The 27,682-nt window shown below is 45.9% G+C and overlaps 1 protein-coding gene across 1 annotated transcript in view; it reads left to right on the top strand.

The window, feature by feature from the left end:
• GRB10 (growth factor receptor bound protein 10) overlaps positions 1–27,682 on the top strand; it is a 229,515-nt gene that overhangs the window by 50,166 nt on the left and 151,667 nt on the right. The window contains 1 exon segment of the mRNA XM_083188204.1: positions 19,177–19,260. Coding sequence (XP_083044330.1) covers positions 19,213–19,260 — 48 coding nt within the window. The 5' untranslated portion in view covers positions 19,177–19,212.

Here is a 27,682-nt window from a genome sequence, read left to right as displayed (position 1 = left end):
GCGATGACCCGATTTTTCCATAGGAATCAATGTTAAAATGATTCCTATGGAAAAATGGGTCCTTTTCATACCCCTACTATCCAAGTGGGCATGGAGTTGGATATAAACCTGTGGCGAGCGTAGCGAGCCACCGAGCCCGACGAGCGAAGCGAGCCCCGCGAGGGGACGGTATTCGTCCCCTCGCGGGGCTCGCTTCGCTCGCCACGCTTCGGGCTCGGTGGCTCGCTACGCTCGCCACAGGTTTATATCCAACTCCATGCCCACTTGGATAGTAGGGGTATGAAAAGGACCCATTTTTCCCATTGAATTCCATGTTAAAATGGACTCAGTCCATTTTAACATTGATTCCTATGGAAAAATCGGGTCATCGCATCGCATCGCATCGAATCGCATGGTCGCATGCGATGCGATGCGATCTCCCGATCCGACCCGATTTAGAAATCGGCAGCCCAGATACTACATAAGTACCAATCTCCCTATTACCAAATAATGCCCTTTACACATTATGCCACACACTGTAATGTCGCTGACACATTATTTATGCCACATACCATACTATGTGCGCACGCCACAGGCCACATGGGGTGCGTCCAATGAAAATAGAGGGTGTGATACACATATGCCCCCAATAGTGGAATCAGTGCTATTTGAGGGCACATGGTGTGTATGTGGACATGTAGTATCCCCACTAGGCATGTACCCTGCCAGGTACTTCTGTTTGCTTGCACCCAATGTTTTTTTAACAGATGGACCTGGCAGGGTACCTGCACAGTGGGGATACTACATGCCCACACACACCCTGTGCCCTGAAATAGCCAGTATAAAAGAAAAAAAAACATTGGGAGCAAGTAGATTTTAATTAACAAATGTACCTGGCAGGGTACCCCGTGCCCTGAAATAGCCAGCATTAAAATAAAACATTGGGAGCTGGCAGATTTCACCTTGCAGGACCTCATAGCTAGCGGGGATCCCACACACAGCCAGCGGGGATCACACACACAGCCAGCGGGGATCACACACACAGCCAGCGGGGATCACACACACAGCCAGCGGGGATCACACACACAGCCAGTACCAGAGGCGAGATGGGTATAGCTGTCGGAGGAGTCCCATAGCTGTCCCTGGAGTCCCAGGGAGATGACCGCGTTCCAGGCTTCAGTCCGGACGACCACGATTTGTAGCAATCGCCAAGTGAGTCCCGCACCACGTCAGCGCCGTCGCAGCAGGAGGTCACTTTCTTATGCAGTTGACCTCCTGCCGCCTAGTGAGTCCCGCTCCACACCGGCGGAGCAGCAGGGGGGGGGAGCTACTCTTTTTGCTCTGCTAGCGGCCAGCTGCTGCCGCTGTTCTCAAGGAGCAGGCGGGTGTGCGGGCTGCACAGCTCCGGCGCCATTTGACCTCTCGGTGCCCGGAGCAGGTGCTCCACCAGCTCTGCCCTCCCTACGCCCCTGGCCGGAGATGCCCGCTACTGTCACCGCCGCCAATGCCTGCCACTGCCGCGCCCGCTGCCCACTCCAACCACCGCCGATGCCCGACATTTTGCAGGTCATACCTTCTGGGGTTGGGGGGGGGTCTGGTTATGCGTGCCCCTCGGCTGGACCAGCTGCTGCAGTGCAGGCTCTGATCCCGGCAGATAGGGCTGGCTCTGAGAGCGGATACAGGCTGTCAGTGTATGACAGCCTGTACCCGCTGTCCTATCACATCTGTCTCAGTGACATCCCTGTCACTGAGGCAGATGTGTAATTGCCGCTTCCCCATTGATTTCTAACGGGCTTTTCTGACTCTTATTGTGCCCGTCCTAAGCTCCGCCCCTCGCTGCTGACAATATTCAATTATCAGCAGGCGGCACCGCTCTCACTGCCTCCCAGCTTCCTCAGCGTCCCACCACATAAATGATTTAAAAAAAAAAATACAAATAAGATATTTCTTGCACAGTATATGTGTTTTAAATATGTTTGTATTTTTTTTTATCATTTATGACAGGTGAGGCTCTGCCTCCCCTGACTGCACGTCCCTGTGAAAATATGCATCAAACTGTACATACATTTCACATCTTGTTTATAGATGTTATTCATAATGAAAGACCAAGATATGAGAGTCCAACTGGGAATAGAGAACAATTGTAAAACTTTGTGCCCATACAGTTTTACATCATAGGACACATTATTATAAAATAGAACTGTATGGTGACTGCTCCTATAGAGAATCACACAAATATTCAGCAATAAAGTGCAACCTTTCTAAAGACTATAAAAACATCAGTGCAACCTTTTTGAAGATTTGAAAAATAAGTAAAGTGCAACATTTTGGAGCAATATTTGAAGACTAAAAGTTTAAAACTTAGCTCAAATTCCGGTACACGGAAAACTCTGGGGACTCTAGGATTGGCGGGTCACTACTAGCAGCACTATTGCCAAAGTTATAATTGGGCCCTCTGTATTCTGGTGTCACCTGGTTTGGTTGGGTAGATGTGGCAGGTTTGAAACTGACACCTCTATTGTAATGATCATATGGGTTGGGTGGGTAGTTAGGTGGGTGGTGGGGATGTGGTGCAGGTTGTGTGAAAAAAACGCCAAATGTACGTTCTAAAAAGGACATTTGCCTATCTTGCATTGCCAGCAATTGAGACATAAATGCCTGCTGGTTCTGTCTCTCAGCTTCCAAATATTTGTCCATGCGAGCATCCTCCTTTGCTTGGACATCAGTATCCAATTGGCGTAGATGGTCCACGATCACCGATGTCATCGCTTTAGCCGCTAGTTCAGACCGATTAAGCTTTTTCTTTTTGGCAGGAACGCTGTACACTGTAATTTTAAAAAAAAAATTAACATTATACTTCCATGTTAAGTGTTATACAATAAACAGCAGTATTGTTTGCCAAAATGTGCTAGTGGCCTTCTTCCACCTGCATGCTAGCAACATACTGCAACATATACTGGGCCTCATCCCGCCCTAACCCCACGTTGGTTGTTTAATGAGTGTAAATATATCGAATGTCTACTTACAATTAGAACGTAATGGAGTGCTTCGATTGGGGAGCGTCGTCTGACTGTTTTCTTCCACAACATCATCTGTGGCTGCTTGGGCGCTGTCAGACTGCATGGAAGCATCCATTATATTCTCTGCTGCACCATCATCACCAAACAGCAGCGGTGAAGCCGGACTCATGTGTGCTGACATCTGCGTGGCTTCAGAAGGCGTTGAGACTGGCGGGGACAGCTGGGAAGCCTGGGTAGTCGGTACATCATGGCTGTCCTGGCTGTTGTCCGTCTGGCTGCAATGGGGTGCTATGGAGGAGGACAGGGTTACAGGGTTGCAGAGTGCCGTGTTTCCAAAAGCACTGTAGCACAGGTCATAGTGCACCACTTTTCTTGCGCTTCTGGTCATTCACTTTGCAGAACTGCTTCCGCAGAGATTTTAATTTATTTACAACCTGCTGTTGGGAGCGATGAATACCTCTGGATGCCAGCAATTCTGCAATATTGCGATACACCACTGCATCCCGAACGGTGCCGGTCATTTGGCGGCGAATCTCCTCATCTGCCCTGATTTGCAGGAGCTCACGTACCTCCTTGTCAGACCAGTTGGATGTATTGGACATGATGGCTCAGATCAGGCTTGGGGTCAGCCAAAGTGGAAAACACTGCACAGGCAGTGTGTCAGATCAGGCTTGGGGTCAGCCATAGTGGTTAACACTGCACAGGCAGTGTGTGCTGCAGCAGATGAGACTGGAGTGTGCTTGTAGCGTGGTAGCGCGTTAACGCTGCTGCTGCGCTGCTACATGCGCCCTGTGCGGGTCTCCAGCTGATGACATCATCTGCCAGAGCCGCAGAAGCTCCAATCAGCTCTTCGCGCCCCTCTACCCAACAAATAACCCGGATAATGGCCGTTTACACTGCCCTGAGCCCCGGATAAGCCCCGTGTCCGACCCTGAACATTTGCCGGGTCAGATTCCCGGGGAACAGTACCCGTGTTATTTTTTTCACCCCATTTACACCATGCCCTGCCCCGGACTGGAGCGGCAATATCCCGGGTCCAAACTCTGGTGTAAAAGGGGTATAATATGTCTTTCATGTTCACAGGTGAGATTCACCCGGTTGGTCCAAGCTCTCACCTCTGGACCAGTTTTTGCCATCCATGAACGTGCGATAATACCTTTTGCAATCGAGCTCAAATGTATAGCCAATTGCCTTTGCCCAAGCGACATTTGATCACTGTGCCAGACTCCTAATATATATGCCAGGGGCGTGGCATCTTGTACCGGTATGCCACTTTGTATCATTATATATTCGATTTTTTGCCAATATTTCCTTACTATTTTACATTCCCAAATTAAATGAAAAAACCCACAATTTAACTCATTACATTTAGGACATTTATTAAGATAATCGGGCGCAAATTTACTGATCTTTTCCGGGGTCATGTATGTCCTATGTAGGACATTAAACTGAATTTGTTGTGTTCTAGCAGAGTTTGTTGCGACAGTAGCAGAATTAAGAGCTATCTTCCATGTTTGTATGTCTAGCCCTACTACCTCTTTTTCCCATTTAACTCTTAACCCTTCTAGATCTTCAACCTGAGTAATTTCTAACAGATATTGGTAACATTTGGGGTGAAATGTAATAGGATGAGAGATTCAGAAAGTGAGAGATTTGGTAAGAAATCTCCAGTTTTTTTAAAGCGGCAATCATTTACACTGCAAAACCAGTGTGATTTTGCAGTGTAAATGATTGCCGCTTTAAAAAAACTGGAGATTTCTTACCAAATCTCTCACTTTCTGAATCTCTCATCCTATTACATTTCACCCTTGGAGACCATTTTGGCCTCTCCCATCTTATTTATGAACTTTTTGACAGCAGATTCGATTATACCAAATCCCTGTTCTCTCTCCTGCACTGAAAGCGCACTCCTCAATTGCAGAAATCTAAAAAACATTTGCCCTGGAATTTCGAATTCTTCCTGCAATTGAGTGAAAGACTTCAGGTGATTATTTGCATAGACTTGACCCATGGATGTAACTCCATATTGGCTCCATATACGTGCTGCCTGATGCTTTTTCATTATTTCAGAGTTTTTAAGGGAAAACAGGAATGTATCCGGGTCCGTACCTTCTACCCCCTGTGTCTTGCTAACCCACTGCCATATTTTCCTGGCCTGCTTGATTATGGGCACCTGAACTTTGATTTTCGCTTTTGTCAATAATATCTGTAAGGGCGTATGTCTAGGTGCCACCATCGCAAGTAACCTGAGAAGCTCTTTAGGGTGTTCATGCCCGTTCATCCAACCCTTTATTTGTGCCAATTGTGAGGCATAGTAATACAGCTTGAAATTGGGTAGTGAAAGTCCCCCCCTTTTCCGTGGTCTAGTCAAGGTGGCCATCCTAACCCTAGGTCTTTTATTTTTCCATACAAAGGAAGAGATGACTCCTTGAATCCTGTTAAATACAGTATCTTGAATATAAAATGCTGTAATGCATATAGTACCTTGGGCAGGATGACCATCTTGACCAGGTTGACACGACCCATGACAGTGAGGGGCAATTTTGACCAGGATTTAAATTTTACTTTAATTTCTGTAATTATCGGGTCTAGATTATTAACTACATATTTCCCCATATCTTCTGCCACAATAATACCCAGGTATTTAAACTGTTTCACCCTTGGTGGATAGTATGGTGGCAAAATTACCGGGTTACCATCTCCTCCAGTAATGAGCAGCTGCAATTTGCTTAGGTTAGTTGTTAACCCAGAGTAGCTCCGGTATTCTTGTATAACTTTTAACACCTCATCTAAGTCTCTTTGATAGTCAGATGGACCCACTAGTACAGTGGTGGCCAACCCGTGGCTCTTGAGCCTCATGCGGCTCTTCCCCTTGTAAAGTGTGGCTCCTGCTCCCACTGCTGCCCACCGTCCGTCCCAGTCCCCCCTGCTGCCGGTTCCCTGAATCCCTTCTCCTTCTGAGGGGAGGAGAGCGTGCATCGCGCATCTCTCCTACCCCTTACTGTGCATCCTTGTGACTGGGCCGTCCGCCAATCAGAGCTCGTGGGCCAGCAGCCAATCAGGAGCCGGCCAGCAAGCTTTGATTGGTGGACGGCCCAGTCACAGGGAAGTGAGGGGGAAGGAGACACGTGGTGTGCTGTGCTCTCCTCCCATCAGTGACATGACAGGAGGACTGCAGGGGGACGCCAGACTGTCCTCTCCCCGCCTGGCAGCAGCAGCAACAATGGTGAGTGCTGCTGCTGGGTAATTTGCACTGTGGGGGCATAGCAGATTGTGGCACTGTGGGGGCATAGCAGTTGGTGGCACTGTGGGGGCATAGCAGTTGGTGGCACTGTGGGGGCATAGCAGTTGGCGGCACTGTGAGGGCATAGCAGTTGGTGGCACTGTGGGGGCATAGCAGTTGGTGGCACTGTGGGGGCATAGCAGATTGTGGCACCGTGTGGTGCATACCTGGCACCATGGGAGGCATATGTGTATCTGGCACTATTGGGGGCATATGTATATATGGCACTGCACTATTGGAGGCATAGTTGTATCACACCCACCCAAGGGGTCAAAATAGACTACGCCCCTTTTTTGGGCGCATGCATGATGTCGGCTCTTTAGCTTGACTACCAATATTTTTCGGCTCTTTACCTCTGACCGGTTGGCCACCCCTGCACTAGTAGGTCATCAGCGTATAGTGAGATGATATTATAGGCATCTGGGCCCCCACGGGTCTCTAGAACTTCCCTCAGTTTACAGGCAAGGGGCTCAATTGCCAGCGCAAATAACTGCGGTGACAACGGGCACCCCTGCCTGGTTCCCCTGTCAAGATTAAAGGGTTCTGATACATATCCGTTAACCAGGACCCTTGCCGTGGGCGATTGGTATAACAGGAACACTCTCTCAATAAACCGAGGTCCGAAACCAAAACTATTCAGCACCTGTCGCAAGAAAGGCCATTCTATAGAGTCAAATGCTTTATTAGCATCGAATGATGCTACCCCAACACTTTTATCCATGACCCCGGCCCATTGCAGATACGAAAATACCTTGCGGAGGTTAATGGCTGTAGATTTACCACAGATAAAGCTGGTTTGATCCGGATGTACCATGTAATGGATCACCTTGCTCAATCTTACAGCCATAATCTTTGCGTATATCTTCGCATCTGCAGATATCAAAGAAATTGGCCTGTAAGAATCCACTTTTAAGGGGTCTTTACCTGTTTTAGGGATAACATTAATTACGGCCTCGGTCATTGAGGGCCTTATTCGAGTTCACTCTTTCAGACAAAATCCTTCTTAGATGGACAAAACCATGTGCACTGCAGGGGGGCAGATGTAACTTGTGCAGATCTAATTAGATTTGGGTGGGGTTTTACTTCAAAGTGAGATCCATATTGCAGTGTTAAAATAAAGCAGCCAGTATTTACCCTGCAAAGAATCACCAAAAAATCACCAAATCTATTTCTATCTGCACATGTTACATCTGCCCCCCTGCAGTGCACATGGTTTTGTCCATCTAAGAAGGATTTTGTCATAAAGAGTGAACTCGAATAAGGCCCTGAGTGAGATAGCCTGCCATCCAATTCCATACCCATAAATGCCTGCCACATATACTTGGCCAGATTTTTCCCAAAAAAGCTGTATACCTCACTCGGTAGGCCATCCACCCCTGGGGCTTTACCCTGGGGCATCGACCTAAGGGCATCTTCAACTTCTTCAATAGAGAAAGGTTTTTCCAACATCTCTTTACTTTTTAACGGCAGAAGCGGGAGCTGGGGCTGACCTAGGAAAACTTTAAGATCTTCCGTCTCTATTTCCAATCTGGATCTATACACTTCTTTAAAATGTTCCACAAATACTTCCGTTATTTCTGGGTTGGTAGTTACAATCTGACCGTCATCTGTACAAATCTTATTTATATTAGTAGGGGGAGCGTTTGCCTTTGCTAGATAAGATAGATATTTACCTGCCTTATCGCTGTTTAAATAAAGTTGATAAGAGCTTTTTAAAATTCGGAAATTTGCCATTACCTGGAGGTGTTCTAGCCATTTTTGCTGTTCTTTTAACCAAGTTTTTTTAGAGGTCTCACTTTTATCACTTAGGTACTGCTTTTCTGATCTAATCATCTCCGCCTCCAATATATTAGCTATTTCACGAGTTTTCTTTTTTTCCCCCGCAATTTCCTTCATGAGGATACCTCTAAAGAAGGCCTTAAATGTCTCCCATACAATTGTATTACTTGCAGTGTCAATATTTTGTGTGAAAAACCCATCAATTTCCACTTGCATTAATTCGTCTTTTTTAAATCTAGACAGCCAATTCGGATGAAAGCGCCAGTAGGAAAACCCTTTATCAAGGTTTAGATCAAGTTGCATTATTACCGGCGAGTGATCTGATATACCTCGCCCTTTATACTCTATCCGTCCCACATAAGTAAGTCACATTATGTATCACAGTGACCTGATGTACGAGTGGGCGGATGGGAGGGCTGCTGTCTTGCCGGGTTGGTACTGCCGTCTCCTATGGCGGGATAGGCGGCTGAGGCGGGATGTGCGTGTGCGGCTGTGCCCTGCGCAGCGTGACCTCGTCACGCTGCGCAGTGTTGCACTGCCGGCCGGGTAAGGGAGAAGCCGGGACGCTGCCCGATATTAGACTGCGCATGCGCAGTCTAATCCCGAAATCCCGGGATTGAAATCCCGGCGTTTTGGGGGCCAAATCCCGGGATCCCGCCGATCCCGATCCCGGGATTGGCCACCCTAGTAACTATGCTTTTCAATGCTTAGTACATCTATAAGCATCAGTGAGCTGGCTCTCTCCAAAGGGTGCAAACTGTTCTCATAGCCCCTTAACACAGGCATTTCCTGGGGAATACACACTGATGACCAGAATCTCAATGGAGGGAATCCTGACCGTCTGGTAAGTATACTTGCCCTCTACCCTTCTGATGCCTAACCCTAACTCACCCCTCTAGTGCCTAAACCTAGCTTCGCTATATAACCCTAACCATCCCCAGCCCCCTCTTGCAGGATAACCCTAAGTCCCCCACTTTGCCTAAACCTACCGCTCCTCCACATACTTGCATTTGCTTTATGGCATCCCCATCGACATTGCAGCATTGCATCACCTGGGACCAACCAAGCTCACTGCCCAGGTTGAATTACTGATTAAAAGGACCCAGGTTATTTTTGAACACTAGGTTATATTTTTAACACTAAGCTGCAAACAAGGCTATATGTCAATAACCCGGGTTTATTGCAACAGTGTGAAAGGGGTATGAGATAAAAACATCTATAGTGTCATGATTCTAGGACCGATTCTGTCAATACGCAATCACTGCTCCAATTTAATTGGTTTATCTTTTAGGTAAAGTCTGGCCTTATTACATTTTATCTCCATTCTGGTACAAGTTTCTTACATAGCAAGTGTGTCTTGGTTAGGAGCTGGCAGAACTCTCACTGTGCATGTTTAACAGGAAGGTTATAGAGTAAAGGTGGCCATACATCAGAAAGATATTGTACCCAATCATACAATCTCAACTGATTGTAAGATGGATTGTATGCAGATTGTGTGCACATCTTATGTACATAATCATACAATCAATCATAAGATGGATTGTATGACTGATTGTAAGATGGATTGTATGCAGATTGTGTGCACATCTTGTGTACACAATCATGCAGTAGATGGATTGTATGATTGATTGTATGATCGATTGTGTGTAGATTGTGTGTCCAAAAACCACCAAGGACTGCCGGGGATTTCAAGGGAAATTGTACACAATCATGAGCGCAATCGATCTTAAGATCGATCTTTCTGATGTATGGCCAGCTTAAGTGCTGGAAGCATTCCATATAGAGCTCCTGTGTGCTTCTGCCAAATATTTGTGGAATAGTCATTCAGGCACCCTCCCCTTACTTTGGTGTAAGCATATTCAGACATCCGTGTCAAGAGATGTTCATTGACTAAAGACTTGCAAAGAGCGCTTTACTTTGATTCAGATTAGCTGCCAGATGTATACAGCTTGCTGAAAAGCAGCAGGTTATAGCTTTCCCAAGTCACAGGTCAATAACATGTCATGTTCTGATTATTGCTCTGTCCCACTACCTTCAAAAACCTGGGTATTTTTCACATGAATGAGCATCAACCTGTATAATTGTTCAGTGAAAGTCTCCTTTTAATGAACCCCCCCCCCCCCCCCCCCAAAAAAAAAAAAATACTATTAAAATAAACCTCCCCTGGTCACGTTACCTGGGGATCCAACTTGCATAGCTTGTAGAGTTGGACACAGTATAAACTGGTGTCATCTCACCTATTTACAGCATGATTTCCTATAGGATTGCATATACAATGCTATCTGGGTGGGATTTCCATCCCAGGATCGCATTGCAATGTGTGATCCTTTTGAAGGAATTTATGTCCCTGCAGGGACCGAGGCTATGAAAGGAGCTTGTCCTTGTGATCTGCTTCACCATGAGACATGAGGTTAATAGTAAATGGGCCACATAGTGAGGTTAAGCAGATAAGAGAAGTGCTAAATCTGCCTAGCATCAAGCTTCTCCCCCAACATCCCCATAGGACAGGAAAAAATATCCGTTAACACTCACAATCTTAGAGTAAACACCAACACATTAAACAGGCAATACACTGAAACTCATGGTTTAATTTTGTTTACTTCAATTCAAAATCTTGTGACCTATCAAGTGCTAATGCTTAACTCCTCCTCCTTATTTTTTTTGGACCTGCCCTCACTCCCAAAGTCTCTTCTGATTTTTCTTTTTGATAGGATAAAAAAAAAAACATTTGGGCACACAAAATGGTTTCACACACACAATATTATGTGGTCAATTGGTTTACTTTAATTGTGACACTGGTATTAAGCCTACTTCCAGAGACCAAGAGCCTGATGCACATTTGTACGCAATGCCGATTTTCACGCAGCTAAACATTTATTGGTAGACTATTTACGCTCCAATGTACCACGATGCCGGCTGCAATCTTTAGCAAAAATGTAGTGCTATGGAATGTTTGAGGGAATGAAACCTGTACGCCAGGACAGGCCAACCTGTGGCTCTCCAGATGTTGTGAAACTACAAATACCAGTATGCCTTGCCACAGTATTAACACTTCCTTATAGCGAAACTGTGGCAAGGCATGATGGAATTTGTAGTTTCACAACATCTGGAGAGCCACAGGTTGGCCAGGCCTGTCTTCAGCCCCATGAGGTATAAATACCCCTCTGGCTCTAATGCTACATCAATTCTAAATTCATACTACTCAAAATGACAATATGCACTCCTCACTGATCAGCACCCTGCACCTAGAGTCAGCACTAAAGTTTTTAGCAAAATGTCAGTGAATGTAGGAAATAATATTGATTACTTATTTTCATATAGGTTTTTTCTTTTAGGATACGTAGTAACTTCATTTTGGGGCATACATGTATGCATTTCTTTTCAATAACAGACCTTTTCTCGCCTTCTCGCTATTTTAAACTTACCTCTTATCACAAAGGGGACAATTCAATTGTTTTTATCGCACCCAATCTCCCATGTAAAGTGGCGAGAAATCTGGGTATACATTTGTGTGTTTTATGTTTTTTTCACGTGCACGTATCCAAACCTGATTTAGCCATGTACAGGGGCTAGACTTGACTACACTTATGTGTGCAATGCAAAAGGTACTATATGGGAGCCCAAAAGGGTCACATTTTGCACATTTAAACTCTCCATTTTGGGGACAGAGAGCTGAATTGTCTCCCTGCAGTTAATTGTGCCCGAACAAAGCAACAACTTATTAGCTCGCTACGGCAGCCACAAGGGAATTCTATTTCCCCTCCGACCCCATAGAATCTGGATAGTTCTATAGCACTGTGTATGCACCAGATAACAGGATTTTTGTTACAAAACCAAAAGTGTTCATATTTTCTTCTCCTAATTCAGTTGATTCCAATGTACTGACACACTCTTCAGGAGATATATGTAATAATAAGCCGTGGACTTTCAATTTGGCTGAGTCGCCTGCAATAATTTAAATGTCCTTGCGCAATCAGACTTGTTACACATTATAGATTATCCTTTTAAATATGGTAAAATATGTATTTGACAATCCACAGATTAGTAAATATAAAAACCGTCTCATAATTTATAAAATCATCTGTACAGCCAGCACTGGTTCATTACTATTATTCAGGTTAGTAAATATACCCTGTGGCATGGTATTCCCCGCAATTGTTGGATGTCGCCGGCAGTAAAGTTGGCAATAAATAAATGCCATGGCCCTACTCTTAAACATCCCAGTAAATGTGTTAGAAGAACTGCTTTATGGCTTTCACTATCCAGTCAGTTGGTGTCCTAGGAAGACAAGTGGTGATTGTATTATCTTGGCCGTATTGGATTCATCTCCTGGGTCCTTTTAGAGTATAAAGAGAATACATTTTCAAATGAGCAGAATTACACTTGCTTTACCACTTGTTAATGTTGTGAAACACAATGGGGGCAGTTAAAATGACTTTTCACTAACGTCCTTGATGGGATACTGGGAATGGTCTCAAGACATTGGGTATTAGAGGGTATCCGCAGGAGACAGGCACATCTATAACTTTGAAGCTGGGTGTGCTGGCTCCTCCCCTCTGATTCCCCACCCAGGAACCAGTTTAGAAAAATGTGCCCTCAGGAGAGGATGCACACTGCTGGAGCTCCAGAGAGTTTGTCTTCAGTTTATTTTCTTTTATTATTTTGGGGTTACTGTGTTGGACTTCACAGTATCCCTGCTTCGAGGGAGTCAGTTGAGGAGGGTTCAGCTGCAGGCCTCTTAAGGTACCGAGCTGTCCCTGCTGCAGGACCACTGTCCTGAGAGGGTGTTTGTACTCACGGGCATTGCGCTGCAGTGATACTCACCCCCAGCATGCCGCACACTCCTGACACAGTCCGAAGACGTCTGTGGTGAGTAGAAACCGGGGTCCCCACAGTGGGGTACCCCGGCTCATTGTGCGGCAAGATGGCGGCGGCAGACGCGGTACCCTGCACAGGGGCTGCGCAGACCCCCTGTCACAAACTGGCTGCGGGTGACAGTCCCTGGGCTACCAGGGCAGATCCCACTATAAAACGCTGTTCAGTGTGAGGGCGCCATTAAAACTGACAGCCAGCGCCAGTATAAAGATCAGTGAAGCCCCTGCGCCATCACAGGGGGGCGGGGCTTCAGCGGAGCGAGGCCAGAGCTCTGAGCGCGCATACACTACTTCCTGCTTCTCCCTGGGCGCCATTACTGTCTCCAGATACACTCCTCAGCGGTGAGGTGTTGGACAGAGGAAATCTGCAGAAAACAGCAAGTGTATTTAGCGCTAAGATCGCTTAATTGATCACACTGTTCTGTGTTTATGCGTGTTACCAACTCCTAAATAGGAGTTAAGGTTGTACAGGGTGTGCTGGTCTCCTCAGTGTAATCTGAGCGCTCCCCCACGTGCTTGTTAAGCTACACACTTCCAGTGATAGAGCTCACACATATATAGCTGCTATACACTGCACACTGAATATATATATATATTTATTTCATTGTGATTGTGGTGTGTTTGTGGAAGAAAGGTTACTTATTCCTTCAACATGGTGAGGAAGTTAACCTGTCTCATTTGCAGCAGCAAGTTTGTGCCTAAATCCACCTCACAGATTACTTGTGAGGAATGCATGTCCACTCAAACGAGTGGGACAGGGGGTTCATCCCAGATTACTCCTCAATCAGACTCACAGGAGCCTGAATGGGCGGCAGGCATTAAAACCATGCTGCAGGCAGTGTCAACACAATTGGCTGCAAATACAATGCAGACCAAACAGGTGCAGCAGGACTTAACAGTTTTAGCCGCACGGGTGGATAATATAAGCACCACCACGGGCCAGTCACGGAAGCGTGCTGCGACCGCCATGTTGCCTGATTCAGATGATGATCTGCAGGCGGGTGACGACACAGATGATAATGTGGACGACGGGGCTCTGATCCCTGATTCACAGTCATCTCTTAGAGGCCCAGAACCTCTTATTACAGCAATAAGAGAAGTGTTAGACCTTCCTTTAGCAGACATGCAGGAAGGTGACCCGTTCTTTGGGTCCCAAAGGAAACAGCAAATTGTTTATCCTGAACAAGTTGACCTTGATGAGACGTTTAAGGAGGCTTGGAAACAACCTGAAAAGCGTTTCCAACTGTCTAAAAGGTTTAAGTCCAATTTTCCCTTTGATCCCGCCACTAGAGCGGTGTGGGAAGAGCCTCCGGTTGTGGATGCATCAGTGTCCAGACTGTCCAAGAAGGTGGTTCTCCCCGTCCCAGGGGCAGCAACACTCAAGGATAGTACAGACAAAAAACTGGATACTACCCTTAAGTCCATGTACACTGCGAGTGGGGCGTCTCAGAGACCTGTCCTCGCCAGTTGTTGGATGGCTAAGTCCATTTATACATGGGCGTCTCAAATCCAGGAAGGCATGCTGGCCGATATGTCAATGGCGCAGGTCGGAGAGAGACTTCGCCATATCCAGGATACTGCAAAGATCCTGTGTGACACGCAGAAGGAGCTTGGAGCTATAAATGCTCGCTCTTCCGCAATGGCGGTTTCAGGCCGCAGGGCCCTCTGGTTAAGACAGTGGGTAGCTGATCCAGAGTCCAAACGTAGCGTGGAAAATTTGCCTTTTAAGGGAGAAAAGTTATTTGGTAGCGAACTTGACGACCTTATATCCAAGGCTACAGCCGGCAAGTCGACTTTTCTGCCGACGGCTTCCACTCACGCTAAACGTCCCTTTCAGGGCCATACGTCCCAGTCCTTTCAGGCTTCTCAGTCCTTTCGGCCTTCCAGGCCCAGGCAGAGGGCGAGAGGCTCCAGCTCGGCCACCAGAGGGGGCCGTGGCAGGTTCAGGAAGCCCGCCAGCACAGGATCTCAGGATCGTGCCGCTAATGCCTCCGCCTCTAAGCCGGCAGCATGACTCGGGTTCCGACCCTGGAGTCACTTGCGAGGTGGGGGGTCGCCTGTCAGCTTTCAGCAAAGTATGGTCAGTCTCTCACCTGGATTCCTGGGTGAGAGATCTTATTACCAACGGCTACAGGTTGGAATTCGAAAAGCCTCCCCCTCACAGGTTCTTCAAATCAGGTCTGCCGGCTCTACAAGCAGACCGAGTGAACCTGCAGCAGGCAATACAACGCCTGCTGACGTCACAGGTTATCACACCTGTCCCATTGCAGGAACAAGGAAGGGGTTACTACTCCAATCTGTTCCTCGTGCCGAAGCCGGACGGCTCGGTGCGCCCCATTTTAAATTTAAAGTCACTAAACCCTTTTTTAAGGGTTTACAAATTCAAGATGGAGTCCCTCCGGGCAGTAATAGCAACCCTGGAGGAGGGAGAGTTCTTAGCATCGCTGGATGTAAAGGACGCCTACCTCCACATTCCGATTTGAGGTCCACATCAGGCTTTCCTGAGGTTTGCGCTGAAAGATCTGCACTTTCAATTCAGAGCGCTGCCATTCGGCCTGTCATCAGCGCCGCGTGTGTTCACGAAGGTGATGGCAGAGATGATGGTACTGCTCAGGAGGTCGGGTGTCAACATTATCCCTTACCTGGACGACTTGCTGATCAAAGCAAGGTCGGAACAGGTCCTGCTGCAGGATATAGCAAAGACCAGGCAGATTTTATCCGAGCATGGGTGGATCCTAAATATCCCCAAGTCCTCCCTGACGCCATCGCGTCGTATCCTCTTTCTAGGAATGTTCCTGGATACAGAGTTGAAAAGGATTTTCCTCCCTCGGGAGAAGATGGAAGCCATACAATCCCTAGTGATGGTGATTTTGGCAAAGCCTCAGGTGTCGGTTCACCAATGCATCCAGTTATTGGGCAGGATGGTGGCCACATTCGAGGCCATTCAGTTCGGACGTTTTCACACCAGGGTGTTCCAACTGGATCTGTTGGCAAAATGGTCGGGCTCTCATCTCCTGATGTACAAGAGGATTTCTCTGTCGCATCAGTCCCGGCAGTCCCTTCTATGGTGGACTCAGGAGTCGAACCTGCTTGCAGGTCGGAGATTTGGCATCCAGGATTGGGTGCGACTCACGACAGATGCGAGCCTGCAGGGATGGGGTGCTGTGACCATGGACAGAACCTTTCAAGGTCAGTGGACTCGGTGGGAAGCGAGACTCCACATCAATATCCTGTAACTGAGAGCTGTATACTATGCAGTGTTACAAGCCCAGGATCTCCTCCAAGGTCGGGCGCTCCAGATACAGTCCGACAATGCCACGACTGTGGCCTACATAAATCGCCAGGGAGGCACAAAAAGCAGGACTTGCATGAAAGAAGCTTCCAAGATCCTGACCTGGGCGGAAACGTACGTGGTGGCTCTGTCGGCCATCTTTATCCCGGGTGTGGACAATTGGGAGGCGGACTTCCTAAGTCGTCACGCCCTCCACCCCGGGGAATGGAGCCTGAATTCACAGGTGTTTGCAGCAATTGTGGACCGTTGGGGCCAGCCATCGATAGATCTGATGGCATCCCGGTTAAACCACAAGGTCCCCATGTATTGCACAAGGACCAGGGATCCCTGCGCAGTGGCAATAGACGCCCTGACAATTCCATGGGTGTTTCCCTTGGTGTATCTGTTTCCACCCATACCGCTTCTGACAAGAGTTCTAAAAAGGGTTCGAAGTCAGGGAGTGGAAGCCATTCTGGTGGCTCCGGACTGGCCAAGAAGGGCTTGGTTCTCGGATCTACAGAGCCTGCTGATCGAGGATCCTTGGCCCCTGCCTCTAAGGAGAGATCTACTTACACAAGGCCCTTGCGTCTTCCAAGATTTAGGGCGGCTACGTTTGTCGGCGTGGAGGCTGAGCGGAAAATCTTAGCTCAGAAGGGTCTGCATTCATCAGTTATCACCACGATGATTCAGGCCAGAAAGCCGGTAACAAACACCCACTACTACAAGATCTGGAGGAAGTACGTGGGTTGGTGCGAGGAGCTGAAGGTCCCCCCAGCGAAGTTTAACCTAAACAGGTTATTGTGTTTCTTACAAGCGGGATTGGATTTGGGTCTCCGTCTGGGCTCACTAAAAGTCCAGATCTCGGCCCTGTCCATATTCTTCCAAAAGAAATTGGCTACCATCCCGGAAGTACAAACATTCCTTCAGGGAGTGCTTCACATCCAGCCTCCCTTTGTACCTCCTACACCTCCTTGGAGTTTGGATGTTGTTCTTAATTTTCTTCAATCCTCCTGGTTTGAACCGTTGGAGTCTATAGAATTGCGGTATATCACCTGGAAGGCGGTAGTCCTTTTGGCCCTAGCCTCGGCTAGAAGAGTGTCCGAATTGGGAGCTCTCTCCTGTAAGAGCCCCTATCTAATTTTTCACTCAGACAGAGCGGAGTTGAGAACTAACCCGCGATTTCTTCCTAAGGTGATCTCTTCCTTTCACCTTAATCAGCCAATTGTAGTCCCGTCTGCATCTAGTTCACCGGATATTCCAGTATCCCTGGATGTTGTGCGTGTCTTGCGTGTGTATGTCCAGAGGACATCAAGAATCAGGAAGACAGATTGTCTATTCATTCTGTATGACGCACAAAAGAAAGGACACCCTGCATCTAAGCAATCCATTGCTAGATGGATTAGGACCACAATCCAACAAGCCTATGTGACGGCAGGCATGCCGACACCTCCGGTTTTAAAGGCTCATTCCACCAGATCGGTGGGCGCATCCTGGGCGGCTGCTCGGGGTGTGTCAGCTCTGCAGCTCTGTAGAGCTGCTACATGGTCAGGGCAACACACCTTTGTAAAATTTTACAAGTTTGATGCCTTAGCCAAAGAAGATACCCAGTTTGGGCAGGCAGTACTGCAGCAGTCTCCGCACGTACCCTCCCGTTCTGGAAGCTTTGGGACATCCCCAATGTCTTGAGACCATTCCCAGTATCCCATCAAGGACGTTAGTGAAAATAGGAATTTAATACCTACCGGTAATTCCTTTTCACGTAGTCCTTATGGGATACTGGGCGCCCGCCCTGTGCGGGGGTCTGGCTGCAGCTTTATTCTGCTTATAAAGTTCAGAAGTTAACTTATGGTCTTCTGGTTCTAAGGTCTAGTTCAGTGACCTTGTTAAAGAAAATCCATCCAGTTGGTGGTATTATAGTTGTTTTTTATTTTTGTATGAATGCGGGTGTGCTGGCATAAATCTCACCACACTATTCACACTTATGTTTACATAGGTGACACAAGTTATTCCTCTCATATGTACATTCTCCTTCGGGCACAGTTTTTCATTAACTGGTTCCTGGGTGGGGAATCAGAGGGGAGGAGCCAGCTTCAAAGTTATAGATGTGCCTGTCTCCTGCGGATACCCTCTAATACCCAATGTCTTGAGACCATTCCCAGTATCCCATAAGGACTACGTGAAAAGGAATTACCGGTAGGTATTAAATTCCTATTATTTCCTTTCTTGCACAAAGTAGAAGTGCCCAGAGAATTTTGCATTGTTATGCCACCAAAGGGATATTGTCCAATATGACATTTTACATTTTAGAAAGTTCTTTTTGTTTAGTGGACATTTTGATATTTGCTTCTGAAAGTCCCATGTTCATCTATTTTAACATATATTGGTACTGTAAGGATTTTCATTTTAAAAAGCTTAACATTGGTTTCAGAATTCTGGGAGTTTCTGGCAACACTATTCTTCTAAACTTGTATTCTTGGCTTGCCTTGCACATTTCCTGGAAACAAGTGAGATTTCTTTAAGAATTAGCTTGACAACAGTCCTTTAAATATAGATTAAAGTGCATCAACAAAGGTTTATATACAAAGGTTTGTATTCTCTGTATGGTTTCATCACCACCGCATGTACTGCTGAGGTTTTGATACTCATTTAGGAATAATGGGGCAGATGTATTAAGCCTTAACAAGAGATAAATGCAATGGTGATAAAGAGAGATAAACGTCCAGCCAATCACCTCCTTACTACCATGTTACAGGCTGTGTTTGAAAAAAAGTCAGTAAGGTGCTAATTGACTGGAGGTTTATCTCTCTTGATCACCCTTGCATTTATCTCTTGTTAAGGCTTAATACATCTGCCCCATTATGTTTAAAATAGAAATGACTATCAAAATAGTGTCTGAATTAAAATGCTCATATTTTCATCCATATGATCATATGTATGTATTTATTTATTTAATTTGTTTTGTGAATACAGGTGTCGCAAAAGTTTTGGAAGCTGTTTAACGAACAGATGGCTCTATCTGGATGCCCAGATGCTTTTCTACATCCCTACTACCAGGTAAATTGAAACCGGCACATTTTACATTGAGGGTATACATTTTTTGGGTAGGTTTTTAATTCTCCCATGCAGAGGCTGCAGATTCTCCTCCATTATTATATAATGTAGGATGCTAAGGCCAGTGAGGTGGGCTTATTGTAATTTTGAAGGGCAATTTTTTAGACTTGATGTAGCAATACAGTAGCTCAAATCAGAGCATTGCATGACTACCATGCCCTCCTACTGTACAGAATTTGCCGGTGTGTACCGGCAAATAAAAGCTGTACCGAATGTACACTTTTTTTGCCTTTGTCCTGACTCCTCCTGACACTGGGCTGTCACTCAGGGCTGTCACTGACTGTGCGCTCACCCGAAATGCAGCAGAGAGAGCTGCCTGAGGCTGAGCACAGCTTGGAGTGCGGCGGCCGCGGGACAGGGGGATATAGATCGTCAGGTGCAGCCTGGTGAGTGTAGGCTGAAGCACATGAAGCAGCAAGGAAGGTGGCTACACTTATTTATCAATCTCTCTTCTCATTCGTGTGACATGCTGCAGCTCATGTGACATGTAATGGCTGCTGCCATATTAAATAAGTCATGAATTTATTTTCAATGTTCTGCATACAATATCATTGAAGAAGTTATTGTAGGCAGAACATTGAAAATAAATTTATGTATTACAAGTCTGTGACTCATCACATTACAGGAATTTACCCCAACAGCACTTAATGTGCTCCTTAACAGTTAAGGAGTATCACCTTATAAAAGGAAAAAAAAATTGACCAGTACACATTTGGAAAGGAGACCTGGCCACGCCCCATTTATCAATGACCATGCCCCATTTACCCATGACCACGCCCCATTTACATGTGGCCACACCGCTTTCTGAATGTGTACCGATTTCTACCCTTCAGATGTTGTAAGGGTATGGACTACTGTGTGATATCATGACATCCAGGGCCGGATTAAGCTTTCGGGGGGCCCATGGCACTTTAGACAGGGAGACCCCCTCCCACTTGTAATTACTGGCTGTAAACTGCATGGGAGAATATTACACTGTCAAAACACAGAGTAAAGGCAGTATAAACTTGGTCAGTGGGTAACTTCGGGGGGGGGGGGGGGGGGCATTAATATAGACATAAATAAATTTGCCTCTGATTAAAAACCCTCCCATGACAAGGCAGCTGCTGCTGAAGAAGCATGGGCCTGAGAAGCATATGGTGAGCTCCACCAAGCAGAGCAAAGTTTCTGAAATTTTTTTTTAGGGTATCCGCACCAGATAATATAAAAATAATAATAATTTTGGTGAAATTTATATATTGATCTTGGGGTCATAACTTACTCTTATTTGAGAGAATACCTCTAATTGGGGATAAACAGACAATTCAGACAATTCAGCAATTACAGGATTTCTAGAGAGGGGTTTGCAAATTCAGTCCACAACCTCGCACGATCCATGGACATTAATATACACAATGGTCTTTTTATACACTGGAGACTGTATGGAATACAGTATTAATATTTAACACTATAGATGGTCTATAGAATAGGCTGTATCAAACATTTAAATAATTTAAATAAGTGGGCAAGAAAAAGTTAATATACCATTCTAATAAATACACAAACATAATGGAACTAGTACTGCACATTCTCCCACCTCATGGTAAGGCTCCTGTCTCTTTTTCCTGGAAGCTCGTCTCTGGTCTACTGCGCTGATGTAGGACTCAAATCCATACACACAGGAAACTTGTTAGAAGCTGCTACGACTGGGCATGTGCAGCAGCTCTCCTCTGTCCCTCATACTGCATAATATTGCTATAGTTGTCATAATTTTAGCCACTTGCCAAGAGGAGGAGGGTTTCCTGCGTTTGCCTATGATGTGCAAGTTGACCATATGGTGTTGACCTATTGACTGCCGAAAAAAAACATTTCTTTAAATTAATGTGTTGGAATCAGGAACAATGATCTAGCATAAGGATCTGACAAAGTTTGACAGGGCTAACATTTTTATTGCTGGACATCTGTAATACAGCAGGTGGGGTAAACTATGAATCGCTGCTGTGTCATGGTGCCCATGGTTGATTTGCGTAAGGAGTTCATTTCTGCCCAGTCTGTTCTTGGCCACAGAAGAGTTTCTGCATCACAAGTCGCGTTGTACTTGTGAGCTTTGTGCGACTCTGTAGCACGTCTATTTTGTGACTCTTGACATCTCCTATTTATAAAATGTAGCTACTGTTGATTAAAATGATAAAAGGCATGTCTATATTTATTATGTAACTGCTGCTGTATCAGCATAAGAAATGGAACCTTAGTGTTTTCCTTGAAACTGGTAAAGTGGCATTTCGTATGCAGATATGGCAGCAGTCACATTTTCGTTTTGAAAGTACGATTGTTTTAACAAAGTCACAAAAAAGACGCCCGGTGCTACAGTGTCCCAACAAAAATGTGTTGTGATTTCACAATGGCATTTTCAAATAATCATTGAGTGCCAAGTGAATTTGTCAAAATTGGTGTGAAAGGGAAGGAGAGTTCCACCACCTCTCCATGACCACTTTAAGCACTTTGAATATGCATAACCATTTTGTGCTCTAGATCTCCAAAAGTCCCTAAAGTGCACAATGCAGAGAATAACCATTATTTGGCAACCAAGTTATTTCATTCATTCATTCATTCATTCATTCATTCATTCATTCATTCATTCATTCATGTAGAAGATTACTCTACTAAATTGTCTTTCTAGTTAAACTTTTCTATGAAGATGAAACTAACATACTTTTTGGTATGAATCTTAAAAACAAAGTGGTTTTGGCACACAAAATTGTTGGTTAAATATTTAAGATCGGTGACCCTGGATTCCACTGTTCCAGTAATTTGGAATTGGCAGATGCTAGACTAGTTGCAAAACAATCATTGCAAAAATTCATTGATATACATGAGGGTTTTTTATATGTATGTCCTATCGATGTGGAAGGAACCTTTATTTTATATTATTACGCATATGTCGGAAGTCGTTGCAATGTTGCATATAGGAAGTTATTAACTGGTTATTTTTTTCTTTCAACCTTGTCACTCTTGTTGGATAAGGATGATCAAAAAATAATCAGACTTTCCAGATAAGATTTTTAAACCTGTTTTTTTGTTTTTTTTGGGTGTTTTTTATCTTAAGATTTCCTTTACAGGTTAGGTACCAGTGGCCCATTACTGTCCTGTATGCTGGTACTTGTGGTTCTCCTAGTATGGGTTCGTGGGGCAGATTTGCTAGTACAGTAAGCAACAATATTACTTTAAAAAGCTAATAATCTCACACCTATTGTTTAGGGGAGATTTCTGAGCTTTAGGTCAGGTTAAGGGTTGGGAGTTTATTTCCCTTAAGGCAATAAGGGCACAATTTCACATGTTTCGGATGAATCGGGCCGTAGACATCCCGTCCGACCCGATGTGCGGAGTTGGGAGGTCGGATGGCGGGGGACGGCAGCGGGAGGGGGATGCCGGCTAATAGAGAACCAGGCGGAGGGAGCAGGGGGAGGTGGCATAGAGAGCAGGGCAGGCGAAGAAGCTGTTGCCCTCAGACTCAGAGTGCCAGCAGGAGCAGGGCGCCGGGCAGGAGAAGACGCTGGCTGCCGGGCAGATGAATAGGAAGCCATTGATTGGCTGAGACCTCTCTCAGCCAATCAGTGGGTGCCCATTCATCTGAATGGTTTTTTTTTTTCCAAGTGCTCTGCTCCTCCTGCAGATGCCCGGCAGCCAGCGTCTTCTCCTGCCCGGCGCCCTGCTGCCTCTGACACCCCCACCCGCTGCCTTCCCCCGCATGGCTTCCTCCCCTGCCCAGCTCTCCACAACAGCTCCCCCCGCCCTGCCAGTCCCTCCTCCAGCTCCCCAGCGACTGCATATGATAAATTCAATGCGATTTATCTTATGCAAAACTTGGCACATCATGTGGCTTATCCTGTGTCCCTCTCTCGGGGAACTGCAGGGGAAATCAGGTCTGACGTTTTGACCAGCTGTCTCTGCCAAGTGTATTCCTTTGGGAAAAATCATGGAAGTGCTTGTTGTTGTTGTTGTTTTTCTCCTGCCTAGTCAAAATTGTCTAGAAAAGATTGCTTAGCTCAGCCAATCAGCGGCCGCCCAGTCTTTTGAATAGGATGGTTTCTACTCTCCCGCTGCTACCACTCGCTACTCTACTCTGCCCTGCGGTCCCAACAGCGAGCGGGAGAATAGAAACCATCCTATTCAAAATACTGGGCTACCTCTGATCTGCATCTGCGGTCCCCACTCCCTGCCTGCCGCTACATCTCGTGCCGCTCCCCCGGACTGGTCCCCACTGTACCAGGTACACAGTCTCTTACACCTTTGATAAAGCTGCAGGAAAGCAGTGAAACGCGTTAGGTGAACCCTGGTGTAGCCTCTCCCCACCTCTGGACTCTACGACTACTACAAACTGGTTGTGGACACTTACAAAGTCCTTGATTTACTACTACTCATTGGCGGACACCGTGTTCCAGTCATCGCTGGTAAAACAACATCTACACCGGCGCAGCTCCTGTCTGGACACGGAAGCCTCTATTGATCCTTGCTGGCAATTCCATCTGGGCGCATCATTGCAGAATATCCTCCGGTGTTCGAGACCACCAAACATCAGTTCTCACACCCCCAAAAAAGAGGACTGGAACACACTGAGCGACCCTCTAAACCTCCAGCGGCAATACATCAAATCACCGCATATATCGTGAGGACTTCCAGCTTTACATCTTTATTTGAAAGGATCCAGAAACCCTCTATTGGTAATGTGCACTTACCCATTTTTCTAAAAACAAGGAAAAATACTCACCTATTTCCGTATTGTTCATTGAGGCGGGGACATTCACCTTTTTAAATCGTTAATTCCAGTTTACTTTTATTACCTACCTTAACTCTTACTGTGTTTTCTTTTATTGTCATATATTATGTAATATTGTGTAACCCCCTTTTTTTAGTAAAAAATTTGTACCTTTTATACCATTGTGTCTTATTCATTGCTACAAGCGCTGCTTAAACTCGCCTGGTGCGAGTCCCTTTTCTTGGTCCCCACTCCCAGCCTACTCCTGCCGCTCCCCCAGACCGGTCCCCACTCCCACCCTGGTCCTGAGGCTCCCCCGGACCGGTCCCTGCTCCCAGCATTCTCCTGCTGCTCCCAGGGACTGCTAGCTCCCCTGGACCCTCCTCTGCCCCCCAGATTTTTACATGTGATAAATCGCATCGAATTTATCACATGTAAAAAATGGCACATCAAGTGTCAAATCTTATCAAGCTCCCCCCGGGAAGCTGCCGGGGACGCTCAGGGGAAGTCGGGGGCGACTTGTCCGACAAGTCGCCCTAGTGTATGGGGGGCCCTTAGACAAAATCGCTTAGTCAAAATCTCTAGTGCATCTAGACAAAATCTCTCTCAAATTGCTTAGTCAAAATTGTCCATTAGCCAAAATCTCCCCATGTGTACACCAAGCTTGAAAGTAGGGATGCCAATCCCGGGATCGGGATCGGCGGGATCCCGGGATTTAGGGCATTTTTGGCCGGGATTTGAATCCCGGGATTGAAGGCTCCAATCCCGGGATTACGGGATTCAAATGCGCATGTGCCTTTGATCCCGTTCTCATGTGTCCCGCTGAGCGGGCCGGGGAGGAGGCGGTTAACTTGAAGTCTGGGTAGATGCGGCGATGTTTTAACACTGTGTGCTTGTGCAGCATGACCTCTGACATCATGCTGCGCTGCCTGGCAACAAGGTTGTGTGGCTGCGCAGCGTGATGTGAGAGATCACATCACGCTGCGCAGCCACACACACTGATTCCCACGCACCGCGTCTGCCCGGACACTGAGTTACCCACCTCCTCCACGGCCCGCCGAGTGACAGTCACCTCGCCTCCTCCACCACGCCACTGCTTCTGCCGGGACAGTGTCACCTCGCCTCCTCCACCACGCCACCGTGTCTGCCCGGACAGTGTCACCTCGCCTTCTCCACCACGCCACCGTGTCTGCCCGGACAGTGTCACCTCGCCTCCTCCACCACGCCACCGCGTCTGCCCGGACAGTGTCACCTCGCCTCAAATGCCGCATGCTGCCAGCCTGCCGCACATTTCCTCTATGCTTAGAGGTAATTTATTATTTATTGGGCATATCAGGAGGCCAATCCCGGGATCCCGGGAATCCCGGGATTGACAGTTTTTCAATCCCGGGATTGAAAAAATGGCCCGGGATTGGCCTCCATACTTGAAAGTGATAAAAACAGAGAATGATCAACAACCAACCAATCAGCACTTAACTGCCTTGTCACAGACTGTGTTTGAAAAATGGGAGACAGGAGGCTGTGTATTACTGCCTGCTCTAGCTCATGCAGCAAAGATAACCTCCTGGGCTTCAATTGGCTTGTGCCATCCAAAGGAGGAGGTACTAACCGGATCCAGCTTTGCACAGTTGGATGTGGTCAAGTCTCCAAAATTGCAGTATTGGTGACATTTTCCAGGTGAGTACAATAGGCCATTTATGTTGAAGAGTCTATTGTGAATGGGAAATGAAGAACTTATCAATTTTAAAATCTTATGTAGTCTCTTACGCTATTTCTCTGGAATAGTACATGATACAGCAGAGAAATATCTTTGAACGTTTAACTTATGATGAGTTTGTATGTTCTCCCCATGGTTACATGAGTTTTTCCATGTGACCTCTTCCTACACTTAAGACATACAGGTATTCCTATTGTCTTTTGGTAAATTGTGTTATAGGGAATATTGATTTTAAGCTTCACTAGGTCAAGGAGTGATGTGAATGATTTATTAAAGTAAAGTATGGCGTAATAGCGAAGCATTATGGATGTTATAATAAAGTAGTTGTAAAATCACTTTCTGGAGTTGGAACTGCTTAATAAAAGCAAAATGATAAATGGAAAGTTGCTGAGACAGAACTACCAATCAACTTTGAGTTCTCTTGTAATTTACAATGAATTAAGATAGAAGAATGATTAAAACACAAATGCAACACTAGCTTGCTGGGCTTCCCTTTTTAAAAACATGATTTGAGTTTACATAGCAGCCATACAACTTGATGACCTGCCCTGTGGTTCCTTTCCTAAAGCAAAAAAAAAGAAGCCATAAAACTTTGGCAGGGTTGCAGTTTTGTTCCTGGAAATCCAACTTATTTCTGACTTCTCAGAAAATGGGAGGATTTTTCAGCAGGATTCTGCTCTTGTGAAACCCGTTAACAATCTTCACATGGATTCTTCACTCTTAAGTATTTGCTTTGCTCAGGGTCAAATGCAGAATTTACAAGGGGAGTTTTATAAATATAGATATAACATACTTGACTTCATAGGAAAGGTGCAGAAGCTCTTGATGGAGTCAAGTAAATTGGCATTTTCCCCCACGCCCTCATACCACTTTTCATGGGTTTATGAAAGCAATGATCTCTGAATCTCATGTGGTGGTGGGACTTACTCGTCACTGAATTTGTATAGATGAAACTGTGAACTGTGGTTAGTTGCTTTTGCAAGTTATGCTTACTTTGACTGCAGCAACCCTTGATTGCCTATTTATTAACCCTTTCAAGTCCAATGTCCAGTCAGGCTCAACAGCCCTAGCGCTAGTAGCAGATCCAATGATGAGCCACTTTAAAATAATATCATTCAAGATTCAATGTAGACCAATTTTGAATAAAAAAATTACAATCAATTTAAACCAGACTGTTTGAATCGCAAAACAAAATTTGGAGTGCAAAAGGTTAAATAATACTGGTAGCTGGTACCTGCAAATGTTAATACCCCCCCCCCCCCCGTGTGTACCATGAGGGGATTACAGGATAGATCCCCACATCTTCTGCGGACCCCTCCATTTCTGACAGCAGCTGCACCTATCAGATCTGTAGCCAAAGGACTATATTTCTAAAAAACAATCAGTATCCTCCACAGCGATTCCTGCCTCATTTTAGTGGTACAGAGATTGCATGTATGCAGCGGAGGTCCCAATGGACTTGTGAAGATCACTGGGTGCAGTTACTTCACTCGACTCCAAATACATCACAGGTATGGGCTCTTGTCCCTACAGTTTTACAGGGTGTCTGTTATTAGACAGTGTCTAGTTACATAATCAATAGGTTGTCGCCAAAAGATGCAATAAATTGACATGGTTGAAAGGTTGACATCATCAAAAGGTCAGGCACTAATGTTTGATGAGAAGGCCTGGCTCGCACTCTCCATTTATATCATCCCATAGGTGCTCTTTGGAGTTGAGCTAAGGTCTCTATGCAGGCCAGTCAAGTTCTTCTATGCAGACCAAACCATGGGAGTTATTACAAATTGAGATTCAAAATAGAGCATGGTTGCGATCAGGTCTGAATAACCCCTTATGTCTTGATAGGCCATGCTTTATATACTGGGGCAGAGTCATGTTGGTTTAGAAAAGGGCCTTCTCCAAATTGTTGCCAC

The sequence above is a fragment of the Crinia signifera genome, chromosome 5, assembly GCF_055691185.1.
Source record: "Crinia signifera chromosome 5, ASM5569118v1, whole genome shotgun sequence".
Classification (NCBI taxonomy): Eukaryota; Metazoa; Chordata; class Amphibia; order Anura; family Myobatrachidae; genus Crinia; species Crinia signifera.
Note: the sequence above shows the minus strand (reverse complement) of the source record. Positions and strands in the feature narration are given on the sequence as shown.